This window comes from Hoplias malabaricus, chromosome X2 (assembly GCF_029633855.1).
Source record: "Hoplias malabaricus isolate fHopMal1 chromosome X2, fHopMal1.hap1, whole genome shotgun sequence".
Lineage (NCBI taxonomy): Eukaryota > Metazoa > Chordata > Actinopteri > Characiformes > Erythrinidae > Hoplias > Hoplias malabaricus.
In genome coordinates, this window is record NC_089819.1 from 48,645,068 (window position 1) to 48,663,694 (window position 18,627).

The 18,627-nt window shown below is 38.1% G+C and overlaps 3 protein-coding genes across 5 annotated transcripts; 2 read left to right on the forward strand and 1 right to left on the reverse strand.

Moving 5' to 3' along the window:
* Positions 1 to 829: 829 nt before the first annotated feature.
* Positions 830 to 3,724, reverse strand: LOC136676746 (gamma-crystallin C-like). The gene is made up of 6 exons (XM_066653949.1): positions 3,681 to 3,724; positions 2,964 to 3,012; positions 2,583 to 2,704; positions 1,502 to 1,637; positions 1,108 to 1,247; positions 830 to 962 (listed from the first exon to the last, which is right to left on the reverse strand). Exons 1-6 carry the CDS (start codon positions 3,722 to 3,724, stop codon positions 830 to 832), a joined length of 624 nt encoding a protein of 207 aa, XP_066510046.1.
* A 3,539-nt stretch (positions 3,725 to 7,263) lies between these two features.
* On the forward strand, positions 7,264 to 13,303 carry LOC136676744 (lactase-like protein). Its single transcript, XM_066653947.1, has 13 exons — positions 7,264 to 7,390; positions 7,616 to 7,776; positions 7,962 to 8,049; positions 8,141 to 8,250; positions 8,423 to 8,551; positions 8,956 to 9,051; positions 9,182 to 9,236; positions 9,611 to 9,776; positions 11,126 to 11,396; positions 11,872 to 11,998; positions 12,090 to 12,289; positions 12,437 to 12,500; positions 13,073 to 13,303. Exons 1-13 carry the CDS (start codon positions 7,264 to 7,266, stop codon positions 13,186 to 13,188), a joined length of 1,710 nt encoding a protein of 569 aa, XP_066510044.1. The 3' UTR covers positions 13,189 to 13,303.
* A 914-nt stretch (positions 13,304 to 14,217) lies between these two features.
* LOC136676974 (TIMELESS-interacting protein-like) lies at positions 14,218 to 18,547 on the forward strand. Of its 3 annotated transcripts, none has more exons than XM_066654298.1 (8): positions 14,218 to 14,468; positions 15,458 to 15,673; positions 15,769 to 15,862; positions 15,985 to 16,060; positions 16,157 to 16,279; positions 16,401 to 16,464; positions 16,581 to 16,790; positions 17,496 to 18,547. In XM_066654298.1, the coding sequence occupies exons 2-8, from the start codon at positions 15,535 to 15,537 to the stop codon at positions 17,705 to 17,707; spliced, it is 918 nt and encodes a 305-aa protein (XP_066510395.1). In that variant the 5' UTR covers positions 14,218 to 14,468; positions 15,458 to 15,534; the 3' UTR covers positions 17,708 to 18,547. The 3 variants fall into 3 exon arrangements, with proteins under 3 accessions (XP_066510395.1, XP_066510396.1, XP_066510397.1); XM_066654299.1 differs by having other exon boundaries at positions 15,468 to 15,673; XM_066654300.1 differs by having other exon boundaries at positions 14,218 to 14,467; positions 15,522 to 15,673.
* The last annotated feature ends 80 nt before the right edge of the window (positions 18,548 to 18,627 follow it).

The following is an 18,627-nucleotide window of genomic DNA, read 5'->3' on the forward strand; positions in this document are numbered from 1 at the left end:
CAAGGTCCCATAACAACTGATGCTGTTACTGATGTTACTGAGACTAAGGCCATCAACATTTACTAGCTGACTTCTGCTACGTTGTCGGGAAAGAGTTCTTAGGACACAGACCCAGAGCATTTTATGAGTAGATTTTTTCATTCTACACAAATGAAATTAAATAAATGTAGGATTTGAAATTGTTTAGTTTAGTTCTAAACACAAGGGTTTTTTAAAATGTATTTGAAAATTGGGTATTTACGTATTTCCTCTGTAACAGGATTTGAGTAGAAGTTTTATATAGTGAAAATTGTCCATTATATTGTCTTTTTTTAAAAGTAAAGGAATAAAATAACACTAACTATATACACTTTTCATTTGGAACAGATGCTTTTGAGGAACATTTTAAATTAAATATCAAAACTTATAAATTTAAGTGGTTTTAAATAAACATATACTATAAATATATAATTTTAAATGCATAATTTAGTCTTTTCCTAAACAGCTGGATTCATGTTGCTCTTTATTTTGTTTATTAATTGATTCTTAATATGATATAAACGATGACAGAAAAGTGTTGTGACTCATAAATCTCCTACCACTGCAGTCAAATAAATTAGGAACAGTGCAAACCACTAGGGGGCACACAGACACTCAGTTAAACTTCAGTACAGACAGTGTTCTCAGGCTGAAAATAAACCACAGTGCAGCAGGGTTTGTCTTTTTTCAGGCGTTTATTACTAAAAATAGTTTTTCTGTTGGGACTTGAGTTGCTTGTGCCATGTGTAGTGTAAAAAGGTCAGCAGGAGGGGGCTTTGGGGCTGATTTTGTAGAGAGTTAATGGAGAAGTTCAGCTGAAACGAACCCTGCGTATGGAGCCCACGGTGCTGCTCTGAGCCCCCCAGTCGGAGAAATTATTGTAGTCTTTCTTCTCCAGGACATAGTGGGCTCCTCTGTAGTTGGGCTCCTGGTACACCACCCAGCTACACATACAAAAACAGAGATATGTAAGTTCAGAAGTCTGTTCAAAATTCCTATTTTATTGTCTCTGGCAAAATAGAAACAGTGCAGCTTTTAGGCCTAGTGCAAAATGTATACAGAATATATTTATAAATATATAGTACTCACGCTCCACCCAGCACTCTGAGGGATGAGGCTCTGTTGAGGCTGTACCGGGTCATCAGGTTGGGGATATCTTCCTGAACCTCAATCCTTTTCCCAGAGAAACCTGGCCTTTCAAAAAGCTGGGCACGGGGAGAGTTTGTGTCCTGCAAGTGTCATGTGTTCATTTAATAGTTAGGGTACGAAAATCTTCCCTACTTCCCTTCTGTTTTTTGCAGATTGTTTCCACGTTTTGAAAAGAACACTGCTTTACATCTCTTTTCCCCAAATTAATATTTCCTTTTCCTTTAAAGCTACGTTGGAGGTAGAAAATCCAAACATTGCCTTTGTATATTAGGTGCTGTCTTAGTATTTCTTCCCCTTTGGATGTGAAAGCAAAACAAACAAGGAAGTATCTCACCTGTCTCACAGAGCGTACAGAAGAGACACGGTCAACCTGGGCACACCACTTTTCTGTGCAGTTATATTCGCCCCTGTCTGACATGTCCCACAAGTACTGTCGCCCACGGAAGTTCTCATGCTCATAGCCCACCCAGCTGCACACAACAAACACCCCCCACACACATTAGAACAGTTTAGAAGCACTCCAGTAAATATGGCTGTAATGGCTCAGAGCACTTGACCAAAGCAGGGTCAACAATCCAAGCAAAGAAGCCGTTTAAAAATATATAATACATCCTGAAGGTCATAGAAAGAATCACATGTGTAAATGTTGTAGCTCCATTTTTTATACAGCGTTTATGAGATTTAACTTGAGAACTCACATTTGTAAAGACACCCTTTAAATTAAGCTAATATTTAACAAAGTTTGGACCTATAGAAATGATCCCTAATCACTTTTATTTTTATATAATTACTTTGTCATTACAGTTTTAATGCCGTACAAGTTTGGCAAGTTTGGTACAAGTACATGTTAAATTTGGTCCCAAAGACATATTTTTAATATTTAGATATACCCTGTTACCCTTTGAATAGAACCAACATTGTATATAAGGTGGCACTAATTGATTGATTTGTATAAAAGCATTGATTATAAATGTGTATACATTCGTTCATTCATTCATTGTCTGTAACTGCTTATCAAATTCAGGGTCATGGTGGTTCCAGAGGGGGCAATCACCCTGGAGGGGGCGCCAGTCCTTTGCATGGTGACACACACTCACACCTGTGAACACTTTTAAGTTGCCACGGTCCCCTACCAGCATGTGACCGTGGGAGGAAACCAGAGCACCAGGAGGAAACCCACACGGACACATGGAGAATACACTTAACTCCTCACAGACAGTCACCTGGAGCCGGGTTCGAACCCACAACCCCAAGATCCTAGAGCTTTGTGATTATGGCACTACCTGCTGCACCGCTGCCAATGCTTATTCAGGTCTATGGAAATTAATACCAAGGTCATCACATGCGTGAGTAAAAGCTCAGAGCTAATTGAAGCCCCGGTTCAGTAGTTTGTGGGCTGTATGTTGTGTACTCACGCTCCACTCTCCACCTGCACAGAGTTGCATCTTTCAGGGAAGTTCTTGTCACTTAGTTTCTGACAGTCCGAGCTCAGGTCCAGCCGCCGGCCGGCAAAGTTCCTTTGCTCGAAAAGGGTCACCTGACACATAACACATAGATGTGAGTTAGACTTTATATGCACCTATTCAACACATATTTTTCCAGTAGAAATCAACAAGCCTGGGGTGTTTGTGGAGTGTCTGGGATCAGATTTGCTTTTCATGGTATATTGAATATGATCACAAATTACATCATAGTGGGAAACATAAACATTTATATCCAGTCAGAAATTAGGAAAAAAAAGCACAGGAACCTCATTGCCAGGCTCAAACTTATGCAAATATAAAGAAGTGACTCACCCTCCCGCTGGACCCGTAAAAGGCACGTTGGAGCACAGACCCCAGCTTGCTGCAGGACACATCAAAGGGGTACACAAATCACTGCCAAAACACTTTCAAAACCATAACCACACTAATATGCACTTATCAGACACAGAGAACGAATTCACACAGAGCGGCATTGCGTAACAGTGATTAGAGAAAAATAATCGATATGAATCATATTTAAATCAAAGTCAAATACAATTGTGTCAGGATAATCAAGCTTTGACATCATCAAAAACTTGTGAACATAGTTGTACTGGACAAGAATACTGAGAATGTGTATCTGAGATGAAGAATTGTTCCTTAAAAGCCAGCTTATTTGATGATTATATAAAATGTATTTATATATTTGTATATATTATTTATATATTTGAAGAATATATAAAACTGTTCAAATGGAATCAAATATAATATTTTGTGCTTTATTTCCATTATGTTTACCCCAGGTAATAAATAGAAAGTGCACTGAAGTTTCCAGAGAGAGATATGTTGCCTCTAGAGAATGTGTTTTCACTATGAAAATCAACAAAACATTTAATCAAACCAGGAGTGCACAGACTTCTGCACTCGATTGAAGACAACATTTTTATATGATGAAAAGGAAGCCCTGCTTGAACAGTTTTGTTTGAACCTCAGGCTCCAACACTTGGTGCTGTTCATGCTTCCGAACACTGGAACACACTGTAAACATACCTGGTTTGTTGGGCTAATCCGGGGACCTTAGTAAAGATGTTCATTTCAGCTCGTGGAGGGCACAAAAATGCCCCTTAAATACATCAGCTTAAGAGAATAAGGGAGTACTAGAACGCTCATTCTGTTTCGGCCTGTCTCTCTGCAGTCTCTCCCTGCATTGATATGCTAAACACAGTCCACAACACTGTGTTTTTGACAGAACCCAATGACCAGTATGACAACATACACACAAACACACACACAAACACAAACACACAAAGTACTGCATGCATATCAGTACACCCCAGCATTTACAGGCAACGTGCATATTCCATAACCCTTTCTATACACATACACACACACACACACAAGCCCACAGTTACACACACACACAAAGCGGGGAGTGCAGTGTAAACACTTTTCTTCAACAATTCAGCATTTTTTTCTGCAGTACCACAACAATGCTTTCCTCTCTTCAAATGCACCAACTATAGTCAGTACACACAAACATGAACACACAGTACCAACAGTATCTTGAGCAAGTCTATAACAGCACAGAATAATAGGGGCTTGTTTCACTGTGAATATAACCACAGTGAGGTCAATTATTTAGTCATAAAAATACATTTAAATGAGAATCAAATTGCTGTGGCCTGCAGGGGGAAAAATGCATAAATGCTTGGGCTCAAATTGAGTGGTTGATGTGGGAATGTGTCTTTTCTCTGTATTTCATCTATGCATTACATTTAGTAAATACCAACAGCCAATACTGTACAATACAATACTTTACCATGCTGTTTACATGTCATATTTGTGGAATATATTCATGAGCATTCTAGTGTCACAGACAATAGCTTCATATAATGTGATTGATGTTGTGCAAAAGAATATTATATGTTCAGTGTTAAAGTATTAGCTACATAGCTACTGGTGACCATTTTTAGATAACAGTCAATCATACTGTACCCAGCTGTGTCAAATACATAACATGTTCTCAGCAGAATAGTTGTTCTAATGTAGAAGCTCAATTATAATCTAACAATTTTTCATAAGACACAGTCACGAAAATAGACAAACAGTAAAGGAATTTGGCACCGTTCCCAATTATCATAACACCTGTTTAATCTGAATGCTGGATTTATAAGGGACTGGACAAAAAATGATCAGTGGTCAAGGCATGTTAAAGTCACATCAATAACCTTTGTTTAATGTGTTTATTGAGAATATCAGAAAGTGAGGAATATCTAAAGTGAAAGAACAGATTGAAAAGGTGGGATTTAAGGTCATTATGAAGAAAGAAAAGGTTAAGGTAAAAACCTCTAAAATTACCACTGATGGCAAAAAGGCTGCTACTGGTATTTGTTGTGGTCCTTTATTGCTGTGAATGTGAGACATTAAAAATGTGGGACAGGAAACGTGCTGATGTATTTTACATTTTTTTTTTATGTTGAGGAAGACTTATGGGAGTAAATGGCAAACGAATTGGTCCTTGACCAAATCAAGCATTAACCAAGTCCAAATCTAAGCCCACGTTTCCCAACTGAGCATATTCAGAAAAGATTTTGAGAATAATCATATTTGGGAATTGTGCTTAAAGAACAAGGTGTTCAGCAACAAGGGCGATAAAGACAATCAGAAGAATCATTAAATTACTCCATGAGAAGCAAGGAGAATCAAACAGAAGACAGAATAGAATACTTCAAAATTCTTCAAAAAAGTTATTAGTTACATTATCTTCTAATGCAAATATAATCATTTAAGACAATAAACCTGTCTTGACTGAGTCTTGACTCATATTTTTCACCAAGATTTTAATTTCATTTATGTATAGCACAGATATCATAGCACAAGTACATCACAAAGAAGATACTGTACAGTATCAGTGTATATCAAGCTCTTCATGCTAAGAAAACTGACCTATTATTTTGTATGTTTTAGGTGTCACCTCCTGCAGGCCCCTGCATGCTATTGGATCACCCTCACTAACATTAACTTTGCTTACAGTGTCAAATCTCTGCTTGAATTGAAGCTGTTTGCTGCAGCACTTTTCCTCTCTCACCCCATTGAGCCTGAATAGGGGGTATTTGTGGGCATGTGTGGGTCACGGGGGTCCTGAATAGGGCCCGTATCTGCTGGATGCTTCTCTGCTGTTTTGTGGCAGCAAAACAGTGCCTCTGGAGACCATTGTGAGGGTGAATTAAGTCCAGAAGCTTGGATAACCTTCTGGCATTTTGGAGTAGATTCCACTTGGGACAAATGCAAGGCGTGGATCAGGTATGGCTGTATATGTGTTCAGAGTGGCGTGGGTCAGCGAGAGAGAGAGAGAGTGAGGTAGAGACGGAGAGAGAAGAAGTAGAAGGAGTAATAAGGGAGATAAGACCTGGACATTGCAGTGACCGGATTTAAAGGGGGCACTAAGATTGAGTTATTGTCACTTGATATATCTAATATTCCCTTGGTGAAGGATACATTCTTTTGGAGATGTCTTTCTTACTGACCGCTTTGGACAAGCTCACTTATTTTCTGTCTCTGATAGCGTTCTGTGTCAGCGTGTCATACAGCTGGCTGAAATGAGAAGTCATTCTTTTGCTCTAATCTGGGTTCACAGAATGTATACCTCTTTTGCATTTGCGACTGATTGCATATGAGAAGTGCTGGCCGTTTGCTTTGGGATGTGTATGCCTTACATCTGCATGGTTTGGAAGCTGACCACTTTAAGTAAGTCACTGAAAAATGTTATGAGGCTTTCTGTGACATTCTCTTTTATGACATTACTTAATGTATATGTAGATATATATATGTGACTTGATAGTTACCAGTAGGAATCCGAATGGCAGAGCATAGAAACACTTCTGACTGGTCCAAAAAAACTGCCATCTCCTTCTCTGAGTTACAAACGTAAGAGGATGTGTGTTAGCTCAAGGAATTGTTTTTTCCCACTGTAAATGTAAAGGGTGGAGTGTTTTACTTGTGTAGATGTATAGGGTCTTAGTGCTGCATATAGTAATTAGAAAAGGAGACTGTACTGGGGCATATCGTCATTCTCCAACTAAAAACAAGTATCTCCATTTTGTGGATCTTTAGTTTACTACATCATTTGAACAAAGCAGCTGTCCTTCGCATTGTTTGAAAATTTCATGATCAAGGAACCAATTGAAATGCTCCAAAATTACTTGGAACATATTCTGTTTATTTTATCTCCCAATAAAAACGACAAAGGTTTTTCCCTTCTCCTTTAAAGTTACTATTTTGGGAGATACATATTATTAATTAGACAGCGACCGTATATAAATTGTAGACCGTTTAAGTTGCAGATGCAATTACACTGCCCTCACTGTGTTTTTGTTTTGCTCCTGTTTCGACCTGAGGATGCCAGGCTCCCCCTTTCTTCTGAAGAAGTCTTTTTTGTCTAACTGCCACTTAGGATGAGGACCCAGACTGCAGTGAAGCTGTTTTGTGACAAAAAGCGGTTGTAAAAAATGTTATACAAGTACTTCTGAAATGATACTGCCTGTGCAAGTGCTGCGCAGATCTGTCTTCTGATAAACTGTTTTACCTGTGCAGGTGTAACTAGTGAGAGACTGACCCACATGAAAATAACAGGATGGCACAGTGCAGACTGCTGAGAGTGTGCTATGTTCTCACGCTGGTGCTGCGCATGTCTGCCACTGAGGATTTTGACTGGACCAAGAATGAGATGGGATCCTTCTACTATGGCACTTTCCCCACTGGTAACTCTTCACATTATAAGCTTATAATAACACTTTGACAGTAAAAACTGTCTATTTTTCATTGATTACACATTTTATATGATGAAGGTGAACAAAATACACACCCCCTCAAATTCTCTTTGGCTCCCTCTGGTGTGAAAAGAGATATTTTACAATTTATCGTTTATCTCAAATGGCACTAAACAATATACTGAGTTTGTTTCTCTGTCAATTCCCCTACTTCAGGATTTTCTTGGGGTGCTGGAAGCTCAGCATATCAGACAGAGGGAGCATGGGACAAAGATGGCAAAGGCATGAGTATTTGGGATGTGTTCTCCCATAAGAAAGGAAAAATCTTCCTGAATGACACTGGAGATGCCTCCTGTGATGGCTACTACAAAGTCAAGGTGATATAGCGGGTAATATATTGTAGCCTTGTTGTATGTTATGCAAAGATGAAAGCCTTAAGTACTGATAACCTTATGGTGATTGTTTGGATGAACTAATTGGTCTTGCATGTTTGTTACGAGTCCCAGTTTCCCTCTTTTAATTTCTAAATAAATTTCTCAATATTTTCCTTTCTTTTCAACAGGATGATATACTGCTAATGAAAGACCTGAAACTGAATCACTATCGCTTCTCTATTTCCTGGCCAAGGATTCTGCCCAGTGGAATAAAGTGTGAGGGAACAACTGTCTAGTCAAAGTGTACTTTATTTATGTAATTAATATTAGTACTGGGCCATTAATGACATATGGTTCTGTTTGTTAGCCGAGAAAATCAATGAGAAGGGACTACAGTTCTATGACAACCTCATCAATACCCTCCTGGAGCATCAGATCACCCCTATTGTAACCCTCTATCATTGGGATCTGCCCCAGGTAAACTATATATATATATATATATATATATATATATATATATATATATATATATATATATATATATATATATATATATACATATATATATATATATGTAGCAGTTACTACATTTGACTGATTTTCCATCCAGAGCTCTGATTTCTTCCAAAGTACTCTTCTGCATTTCCAGGTTCTTCAGGAGAAATACGGTGGATGGCAGAACAGTAGCATGGTCAGTTATTTTAATGACTATGCCAACTTGTGCTTTGAGAGATTCGGTAATCGTGTGAAATATTGGATCACCTTCAACAACCCATGGGTAGGACTCTCATCCAGCTTGAACAGTAACATTTTAGCTATTAGCACATATACTGTGCAATAATTGTATTACTACTGTCAGACCCAAAAAAACCTGTCCATATTTTTGTTTCAACTGCTGTGTTACCACTGAGGCTGCTTTGAAATGATAAATGAAGTCAGGCAATTGGATTAACATATTGACTTTTTTTACATTTGCCACCTCCGATGAATGAATGTCTTAAATGTCAAAATATTATAATGATGCTATTGTAATTAACTACAATAACTTTTAGTAGGCAAGTGCACAGTCGTAATGATGTCACAAAGAGACAGTTAAAGTCTGTCCAAATGTAAATCTAGTTCATTACAGTAGATAATGCTTTCAAAAAGCACTTATATTATACAGACACATTGTCTTCACAGTCAATTGCAGTTGAGGGCTATGAGACTGGTGAACATGCTCCTGGACTTAGACTGAGGGGCACTGGCGCCTACAAGGCTGCCCACAACATCATTAAGGTAAATAAAGATCTTTTTTCAAAGGAAGGATGCAATCAACATAAACTGGAAAATGGTTATCACATTGTTATAATAATGTCTGAAACTTTGCACTAAAGCCCAGCTCAGGTTTCCATTTCTCAACCTACAGGCACACGCTAAGGTTTGGCACACTTATGACACCCAGTGGCGGAACAAGCAGAAAGGTAACACTCATTAATTAGTAAAGATGTATATATATGGAATCTAGGGGGGGGGGGGCATTATTAAGTCTCTTTCAATGGTGACGTGAATAAATTTTCGCAACAGTGAATTAATTGGAAAAAGACAATGAATAATCTGAAAAAAAAAAAATTATAATAATAATTATATATATATATATATATATATATACACACAATCCATAATCAATGCAGTCAAATCATGAGCCATGATGCTCTTCTATTTATCAGCAGTGATCTACTGTCAAAACTTATATAACAGCAAGGCTATTTCTGTTTCTGCACAATATTCTGTACCTTAGTAGGATACTGTCTTTCATTGCCTTTAAATAGAAGCTCAAGCATCTGTTTGGTTGCAGGTTTGGTGGGTATCTCTCTCTCTACTGAATGGGGAGAGCCAGTGGACATCACAAACCAGAGAGACATTGAAGCAGCAGATAGATATGTGCAGTTCTACTTGGGTTGGTTTGCAACACCACTCTTCAATGGAGACTATCCTCAAGTGATGAAGGACTATATAGGCAAGTTGTGGCAAGTGTTTTAGCTGTTAATATATTCCAGTAACTAAATGACAATTGGAAATCGTTTCAAAACACCTGGAAATAGGCTATGTATTAACATAGTCATATTAATATATATATATAAAAACCCATCCATCCATTATCTGTAACCCTTATCCAGTTCAGGGTCACAGTGGGTCCAGAACCTACCTAAAATCATTGGGCACAAGGCAGGAATACACCCTGGAGGGGGCGCCAGTCCTTCACAGGGCAACACAGACACACACACTTTTGAGTCGCCAATCCACCTACCAACGTGTGTTTTTTTGGACTGTGGGTGGAAACCAGAGCACCCGGAGGAAACCCACATGGACACAGGGAGAACACACCAACTCCTCACAGACAGTCACCCAGAGCGGGAATCGAACCCACAACCGCCAGGTCCCTGGAGCTGTGTGACTGCGACATTACCTGCTGTGCCACCTTGCTTTTCTAAAACATTTTCTAAAAATTCAATAAAAACTAAAATCCATTAATCAATTAAATCTTCAACAGACTAAAAGACAAAGAAACATTTTCAGCTTTGTTCAGAGTTGACAAACTCCATCCTAAATGTTAAATATAACCAAATTTATAAATTACAACACTATGACAGCAACACAGGGGAATGTTTACCATGAGGTCACATCACCTTTTTTAAAATGAACTTTTTAGCCTTTGGGAACTGAAGATTTTAATGGTTGCAGAATTTCAAGTGGAATTTTAAGCCCTTTCTTGCTGTATACAAGACTTGAGCTCCTCAACAGTCTGCGGTCACCGTGTCTGATTCTTTTCATGATGCGCCTTTTTTTGAGACAGATCTGGACGCAGGCAGGCCAGTCAAGCACATGCACACTATGTCTATGAGGCCACACTGTTGTACCTCATGCAGAACGAGGACTGGCATTGTCCTGCTGAAAGTTTGTCTTGTGGCATCACAGATGCTGGTTTGTGCACTTTTCGTTGGTAACAGTCTGAATGGGGTTTTTCATCCATTTTTCCCAAAACAACCTCAGACTCAACTGACGATAGAATATATTTCCACTGACATTCAGTCCATTTTAAATCACGTTTGGCCCAAATAACTCATTTACTGTTAAGAATACATGCCCCTGTGGCTATGGCCATCACGATAGCATGATGAGTTTCTCTACTGCCTGAGGCTCAATGGTCACACACACTCTGCAGCAGTTTCCATCCTTGGAAATTTACATAATGGCCCAACTTTTATGTAAATAGAGTTTGTATATATATTTTCCTGGTATACATATTAATTGATTGTATACTTTTTTAAAGAAACCTGATATTCACACTCAGCTTTATTCCTCCAGGCAGAAAGAGTGCTCAGCAGGGCCTGAGCAGCTCCCGTCTGCCCACATTTAACCCACAGGAGAAGAGCTACATTAAAGGCACCTGTGACTTCCTAGGCATTGGGCACTTCACTACTCGCTACATTACACAGAAAAACTTCCCCTCCAACCGTGGAAACAGTTACTTTACTGACCGGGACTTGGCTGAGCTAGTGGACCCTCGCTGGCCCGATCCTGGATCTGAATGGCTGTACTCAGTTCCATGGGGCTTCCGTCGGCTGCTCAACTTTGTAAAGGTACTGGCAATTGTAGTGTCTATTTAGTAAACAACACAATGATCAGGGGAAGATGACTGTGATGGTGGATATAAGCAGTCAAATCATACCCTCACTCTCCAAGTTATTAGAAACCATTATATCATATTTGCTCCCACTAGCAATCACCACATATGGGTGCACTATAGTTTAATAACATGCCTTATATAGAGCACAGGTGGGTTCAATTCATAGGTGTCCCTCAACATCATTCCTCACTGCATTACTCCTGGTTGAAATCCACCAAAATATCCAACCTATGACTGGCTCTGTGGTCAGAAATGACATAACATGACACAGTAACAAGAAGTGTACACCAGCAAGATGAGGTTACAACTTAAGTGGAAGCTGAGTGTGCTAGCCCTGAAGATCCATATCAGAAGAGCAGAAATATGTCCAAGATTTAACTCAGAAATGTTATATATATAATATATTATATATTATTTTTTTCCCTCAGAGCCAGTATGGAAACCCTATGATTTATGTGACAGAAAATGGAGTCTCAGAGAAGATGATTTGTACTGATTTATGTGATGAATGGAGAATGCAGTACTTTAAGGATTATATCAATGAAATGCTTAAAGGTCAGTGTCAATCTTCAAAGAATAAAGACTCTTATATAACAGTGGTCAGTAAAATATGTCCCATTTCTATAACTGTTTCTTTCTTATCCAGCTGTTAATGATGGGGTAAATGTGAAAGGATACACTGCGTGGTCTCTGCTTGATAAGTTTGAATGGGATGAGGGCTACTCTGAAAGGTTTGGCCTGTACTACGTGGATTTCAGGAGCAAAAATAAAGCAAGATACCCAAAAGCCTCAGTTCAGTACTACAAACGTATCATCAGCTCTAATGGCTTCCCCAATCAGAGAGAGGTACAGTTTGTCAAAATGCTAAAATCATGGTAATTGCTAAGGTAGTTATAAAAGAAAACGTTATAACATGCAACAAACTGTGTCAGCCCTTCACATAATAAATTATGGGTCTCATTTTATTAATTTTTTTGTATATGCCCACCACAGATTGAAAGCTGGAAAAGGAAAGCAACAGAAACATGCACCTCCAGCAACCAGCTTCTAGCAGCAGGTCAGTATAACTACCATACATTATTTACAGTTAGCAATGCTCTAGCTGGGGCAAATAAAAGAAAACTCAACAGAAAATAATATACTATTTGGCACATTTAGATTAGCCGTCTTCTCCTGGTCAGTATCAATAGGCAGGATCAATGAGGGTACATCCTGCAAATAAAAGTAACACTATGTCTACATTATGTATTAAGTTGTTAAGTGAAAAAGTACTTGACATATAGAACATGGAAAAGCAAAAATGCAGCATTACAATCTGGATGAATTTAGACATACACAAATTAACAACAGCAAAACCTCTAACGGGAATTTTCTTTTGTTTGCCCCTCCAGCTAGAAGAAAATCCAAGGAAAATAAGGAACATGCAGAAATGCCAAAGGTTTGGCCAGTGCATGATGAAGTTTAGGTAGTGGGGACTAATATCCAGAATTGTAGAACTGAAAAAAATGGCTTGAATTTGAATATTTGTTGCACTTCTGCACTGATTTCCTTTAAACCAAATTTATGTTCTAATGTCATATTTATCCATTGGATGCCTTGTAAAATTTAACTGATGTTAATTTCTTTTAGATCCACTGACCAGCCACATGGAGATGGTGACAGAGATAGTAGTTCCCACTGTGTGCACTCTCTGTATTCTCATCAGTGCTGTTTTCCTAATGTTTCTGCTGAGAGGTCGCCTCTAGGCCTTGAATGCTCTACATCACAATTCCAATCTGTTCAGTACATTCCTCCCACATCTCTGGTCTCGTTAAATCTTAAGATTAACAAGATTCTTACACTGAGACAGATGTATGCCTGTTCCAATATTATTTTTATTTTATTTTACTTATTTTTTTTTATTTTTTGACATTACCAATGGCTAAGTAATGACAAGAGGTTACATGTGTACATGTTAATACATTGCTGGAAAACATCCCCATTTAGTCATATTTCTCAGTGGATAGCTAGAGGTTTGGTGTTTGATATGAGGTGAAAAGTGGTGGATGAAATAAACAACATACTTTAAAAGCATGTTTGTATTTGTTGTAACATACAGTACCTCCTTAGGCATAAAGGGGGAAATCAATTCTGTGGCACAAATATATAAGTGGACATAATGTGTGGCAAAAAGTGGTATCATCTATATCTTCAATAAAGATATTAACACCGAGTTTTAGTTTTATCAGTGCTGGATATTTGTACACAACTCACCAATTTCAGCAGTTAGATTATATAACCTGCCAGTTATATTCAAATATTTTTCATTTCCATTGCTTTCAATATATGGGAATTTTGAGGAAAGATCACATAAAGCTGGAACTTTAGAAAATAAATAGTATTTGTTTAAACAGATTAAACTATATATTGACTACAAAACCCATGAACCACTGCCGGCGCGTGTAGATTACGCATTGGTGACATCATCACGTTTGTCGTCTGATTCAAGAAACTAATAAATAACCGTTATTGTTCTGATCATTTATATAGCGTCACGTACAAATGAAAACGGTAATCTGACCACTTTCATTTTATTTAAAATATATATCGCCAACACTTCATTGCAGAACCTAAAAGAAACATGTCCCAAATTAGCTCCTGTAGAAATACAGGACTGTAAAATGGGTTAATCTCTTTAAGGTCACTAGATGGAGCCATACTCCCCGAAAAACTGATCAGCTGAAAAGAAGAAGCGCCTTGCCGCCTTCCTAATATTTATTTGAACCAGACTCAAACGTAAGAAACCCCCTTCTTCCTAAATAGTGCACTTCTACAACCAAACAGTGCACATAATGTGTCCAGTAAAGAACTGTGCACAAGTACATAAAAAGGAAATGACCTATATGCACTGTTCCTTTAAGGAGCCATTATTTTAAAACCTACTTAGTGCACTCTGTAGGGAGCAGGGAATGATTAGGGACTCTACCTTTAGGAATCGCCGGTAGAAACAAGGCAGGCGCTTCGACTCAGTCCGTCTAAGTTTAAGGTAATTAAGGCTTGTTTTTTTAAATGGGTAAAAACGACTTTGTATAATATTACATCGGTCAGACATCTTAAATTACTGAATAAAGTTCGAAACGGAATTGAGTATGGACTATATCATTCACGATCAATTTCTTGACGAGTCTGAAGTTAGGTTCTTAGAGCTATGTTTTACATTGCTTCTTAAAATGAATGACTTTACGAAACCCACGTTGGCGTTTTATACGTATAAAGTTTTCGTCCTTGCATGCTACGGTTTGTAGCTGCCTACTGTACCATTTAAGGTGGCGCGAAAATTCTGAACACGTAGACGACCGCAGTTTTGTTTATATCGGACTTAGCTACGTTATGGAAGAAATGCTTAATATTATTAAGTAAATGCTTCGTAAATGCTTCATATTAACGTTGCTCAGCTTTTACAGAAAATAAAAATAAACGTTTCTGAATTCTCTGGGCTAATGGTATCCTGTCAGTCATTAACTCGTAATGGTACTTTTTACATTGGCGCCAAATACACATTTCTGCTTTCTTATTCGCCAGCCTCTTTCAGGACCGTTCCCTTCCACCTTAAATGGAAGGCGCCAGATTGTAACCGCTGCCCCTTTTAAGGTGGAACCGAAATGTTTGAAACTTACTTTATTATTTTGGAGACTGGTGTTTGAGTATTAACTGTCAAGCTAAGCTAACCACGTCATGGTTAAGGTTTAAACTTTTCCCACAAATATATTAAAATACACCGATCATTTAGATAAACTGTTTATAAACTAACCATTTCACATTTTGATTTAGCAAGTAACAGTTCCTGGATTAAAGGGTCAATTTTACTTAACTGTTTTTGATACATTAATGTTTTAATATATATATATATATATAAAACACACACACGTTACCACCTTTATTATTACTAAACATGATGCAACAAGAAATTACACATTAAAACCATTTATTTCTTTTTATTATATATTTAAAAAAAATAATAATTTCTTCTGTAAGTTGTCTCTAGGACTGAAGGGTATTAGTGTTTTCTCCTAATACAAAAAGGACCTCTCTCTCCCCCGGCTCTATTCATCATGGTTGATCAATTAGAAAATGGACTGTATGACATCCCTGACTATGATCAAATCGAAGATGAGTCCTTTCCCCCTTTACCACCACCACTGTCTCCTGGGGAGGGTAATTTAGCAGAGGACCAATTTGATGATGGGGAAGGTATGTTGTATGCAATAATTAGCAATTATTCTTCACTACATTAACAGTTACATGTGGAGTATTTATTGGATTTACTAAATATTCTTTATGCTTAGGTGAAAAGGAGGGAGAGTTGTCGAAATTAGCAGAGGTTCCAGTTGCTAAAAGGCGAACAATTAAGAGGCCCCAGCCTAAACTAGACTCTCAGAGGTATTGTTAATTGGAAATGTTCAGGATTTATTCAGCATATACTTGTGTATTTTTAAACTGAGGCCTGATCTGCCCACTACATTCCGGTTTTTTAATTTCTTATTTATATATATTTTTTACAGGCTCCTGTCTGAAAGAGGACTTCCAGCTTTACGTACTTTATTTAATAATGTCAAATTTAAAGGCAAAGGACATGAGGTGACTAATCAGTGTGGCATGCCAAGTATCTGTTGATCTCTTTATTTTGAATGTCAAATGTTAATACCGATGTATATATTATTCTAATTTACTTAGGCCGAGGATCTTAAGGTTCTCATGCAGAAAATGGAGAACTGGGCACACAGATTATATCCCAAACTTCAGTTTGAGGACTTCATAGACAAACTTGAGGTTCTAGGTGGCAAGAAAGATGTACAGGTAAGGCCTACTGTAACTACGGCCTTTCCCAAATTCGGATTTAATTTCACACATTTACCATTTTCAAGGTTAAGCCATGCAATCAATAACAAATCATGTCAAATTACATCTTTGTCCATAGACTTGTCTTAAGCGAATACGACTGGATATGCCTCTGACCCATGAGGATTTCATTGGAAATGATGGTAGGAAGACACTAACACAGGGTTATCTGCTGATGTTGTGCTGCTAGCACTTGTAGTGCCAGCAATAGAATTAATATATGGTCCCTGTTCTTTATTCATTTTGTGAAATGCTTCAGGTGAAGCTGAGGCCAGATTACAGGAAAATGTAGGTTCATTTGGAGATGCAGGCTCATTTGGAGATGCAGGCTTCTCTGAAGACCCTTTTATCCATTCCACTCCTGCCCCTGCACTTGCCCCAGTGATGCTTACAGAGGAACAGCAGCAGCGAATTGAGCTAAACAAACAGCTTGCCCTGGAGAGGAGATTGGCCCGTCAAAAACAGCAAGGTGACTAGTTATCACATAGGCAAAGCTTTACTTATTATACACCTTCCTGTCACTTTATTATGTATAATTACCTTGTATCTGCACGTATTGTCTGTTGTCCAATCTCCCCTGACAGTACAGGAGCAATTTGTAGATCATTTAGTGACTGTTGTCCATCTGTTTATCTGCATGCTTCCCCCTTTCACCCTGTTCCTCAATGGTCAGGACCCCCAGAGCACTACCACAGAGAAAGTTTTGTTTGAGTGGTGGATTATTCCCAGTGCTGCAGTGACACTGACACAGTGATGGCATGTGCTGGTGGAGTCTTTATACCACTCACTGCTGGACTAAGAATAGTCCAGCTAGTTAAAGTATCCAGCTAACAGCATTCTGTTGTGGAACTGGGTAAAAGAGGGGTAAAATATACAGAGAATAGTCTATAATTGAACTACAAAGTGCTCCTATATGGTATGAGGAGCTGATGTAATGAACAGTTAACTGTTGAAACAGAAAAAGTGGCTGGTGCATGTACATGGCTGTATGTTTTGACACTGAACAATACTTTATAATAACAATGTAAGTAATGTGTTTTGCATAGTCCGATCTGTCTATGTCATAACATTAATCATCTATCATCTTGTTCTGTTACATTTATAAATAAAAATAAGTTTTTATAATCTATGCTGAATCGATGTTATGCTAGTTTTATATATCGCATGTTCTCAGAGTCCTCACAGTCTGCTTTGCCCGATGAACCATCTGCAAGTTCCACACAACACTGCCTTAGCCAAGAAGACCAACAATCGCTGGATGAAAACACAGATAAAAATGATTCACCCTTGAAACCTGCTGCATCCCAGAATTCACCCCTGTTTGATGATGAGTGTGACAGTCCAGTTCAACAGCTGAATGATGACAGAGACAATAATAGCAACTGATCAAATCTTACTCTACCCACGTCTGGTAATTACAATGGAGATGACAAAATTTGCCAAGAAATTTACTGCTACTGATCTGTGATGTTTTCATTCTTTCCTTTAATCAAGTTTCAGATAAGTCAAACATTCTGTTAAACTGCTTTGATAGTTCTTCACCTTTGACCAAACCAAATACCTCTTCATCCAGTGCCAAATTTTTGCAGCTCTTGGGTAACTTTTTAAATTAGCTAAATTCACTGTTTCCCCTCATAGCCTTAAAAATGGACCATGTCCAATGTGTTTCCCTTTTGACCTGTATGGACCATCGTCCTCTGTGAGGACATATATTCAGGAGATACTGACCTTGTTAATTCTTTTTCTTCCTTTCAGTTCAGATTATAATCAATCTGCAAAACTAGAGAGAACTATCTGGACATTTAGGGCTAGAGTTCAGATTGTGTTCATTTTGAGTAAAACTGGTGTCACTGATGTCATCTGACTAAGCTCTATTTATGCCATAACCATACATCACTTAGTGATGTGGAACTATATTTAAGTCTACAACTGTATGAACATGGGCTAACAAATTATGTAGCCCATGCTTATATAGGTATGTGGTTATGGCATTTGTCCAACATGCTATAATAGTCTTAGTTGACCATTTGTTTTAACCATATCATTTAATCTGGTCAGTAGTGGTTCTGAGCAAGTAACTTAAGCCCACACTGCATTGGGAAAATCTTTTTTTTTTATATATATATATAGTTCTTGTTCAACATGGCTGGTCTCTTGCACACTTCTCATTCCAGTGTCCTGCCTTTTCTTGTTGTACTTCAGTATTCTAAATAAAGTCTTTATATGGTTAGCAAGTTTAGTATGTCTGAGCATTTGTGTAGTTCCATGCTAGTCTTGCTGAGTAGCTGCTGAGGTTCCATAACCTG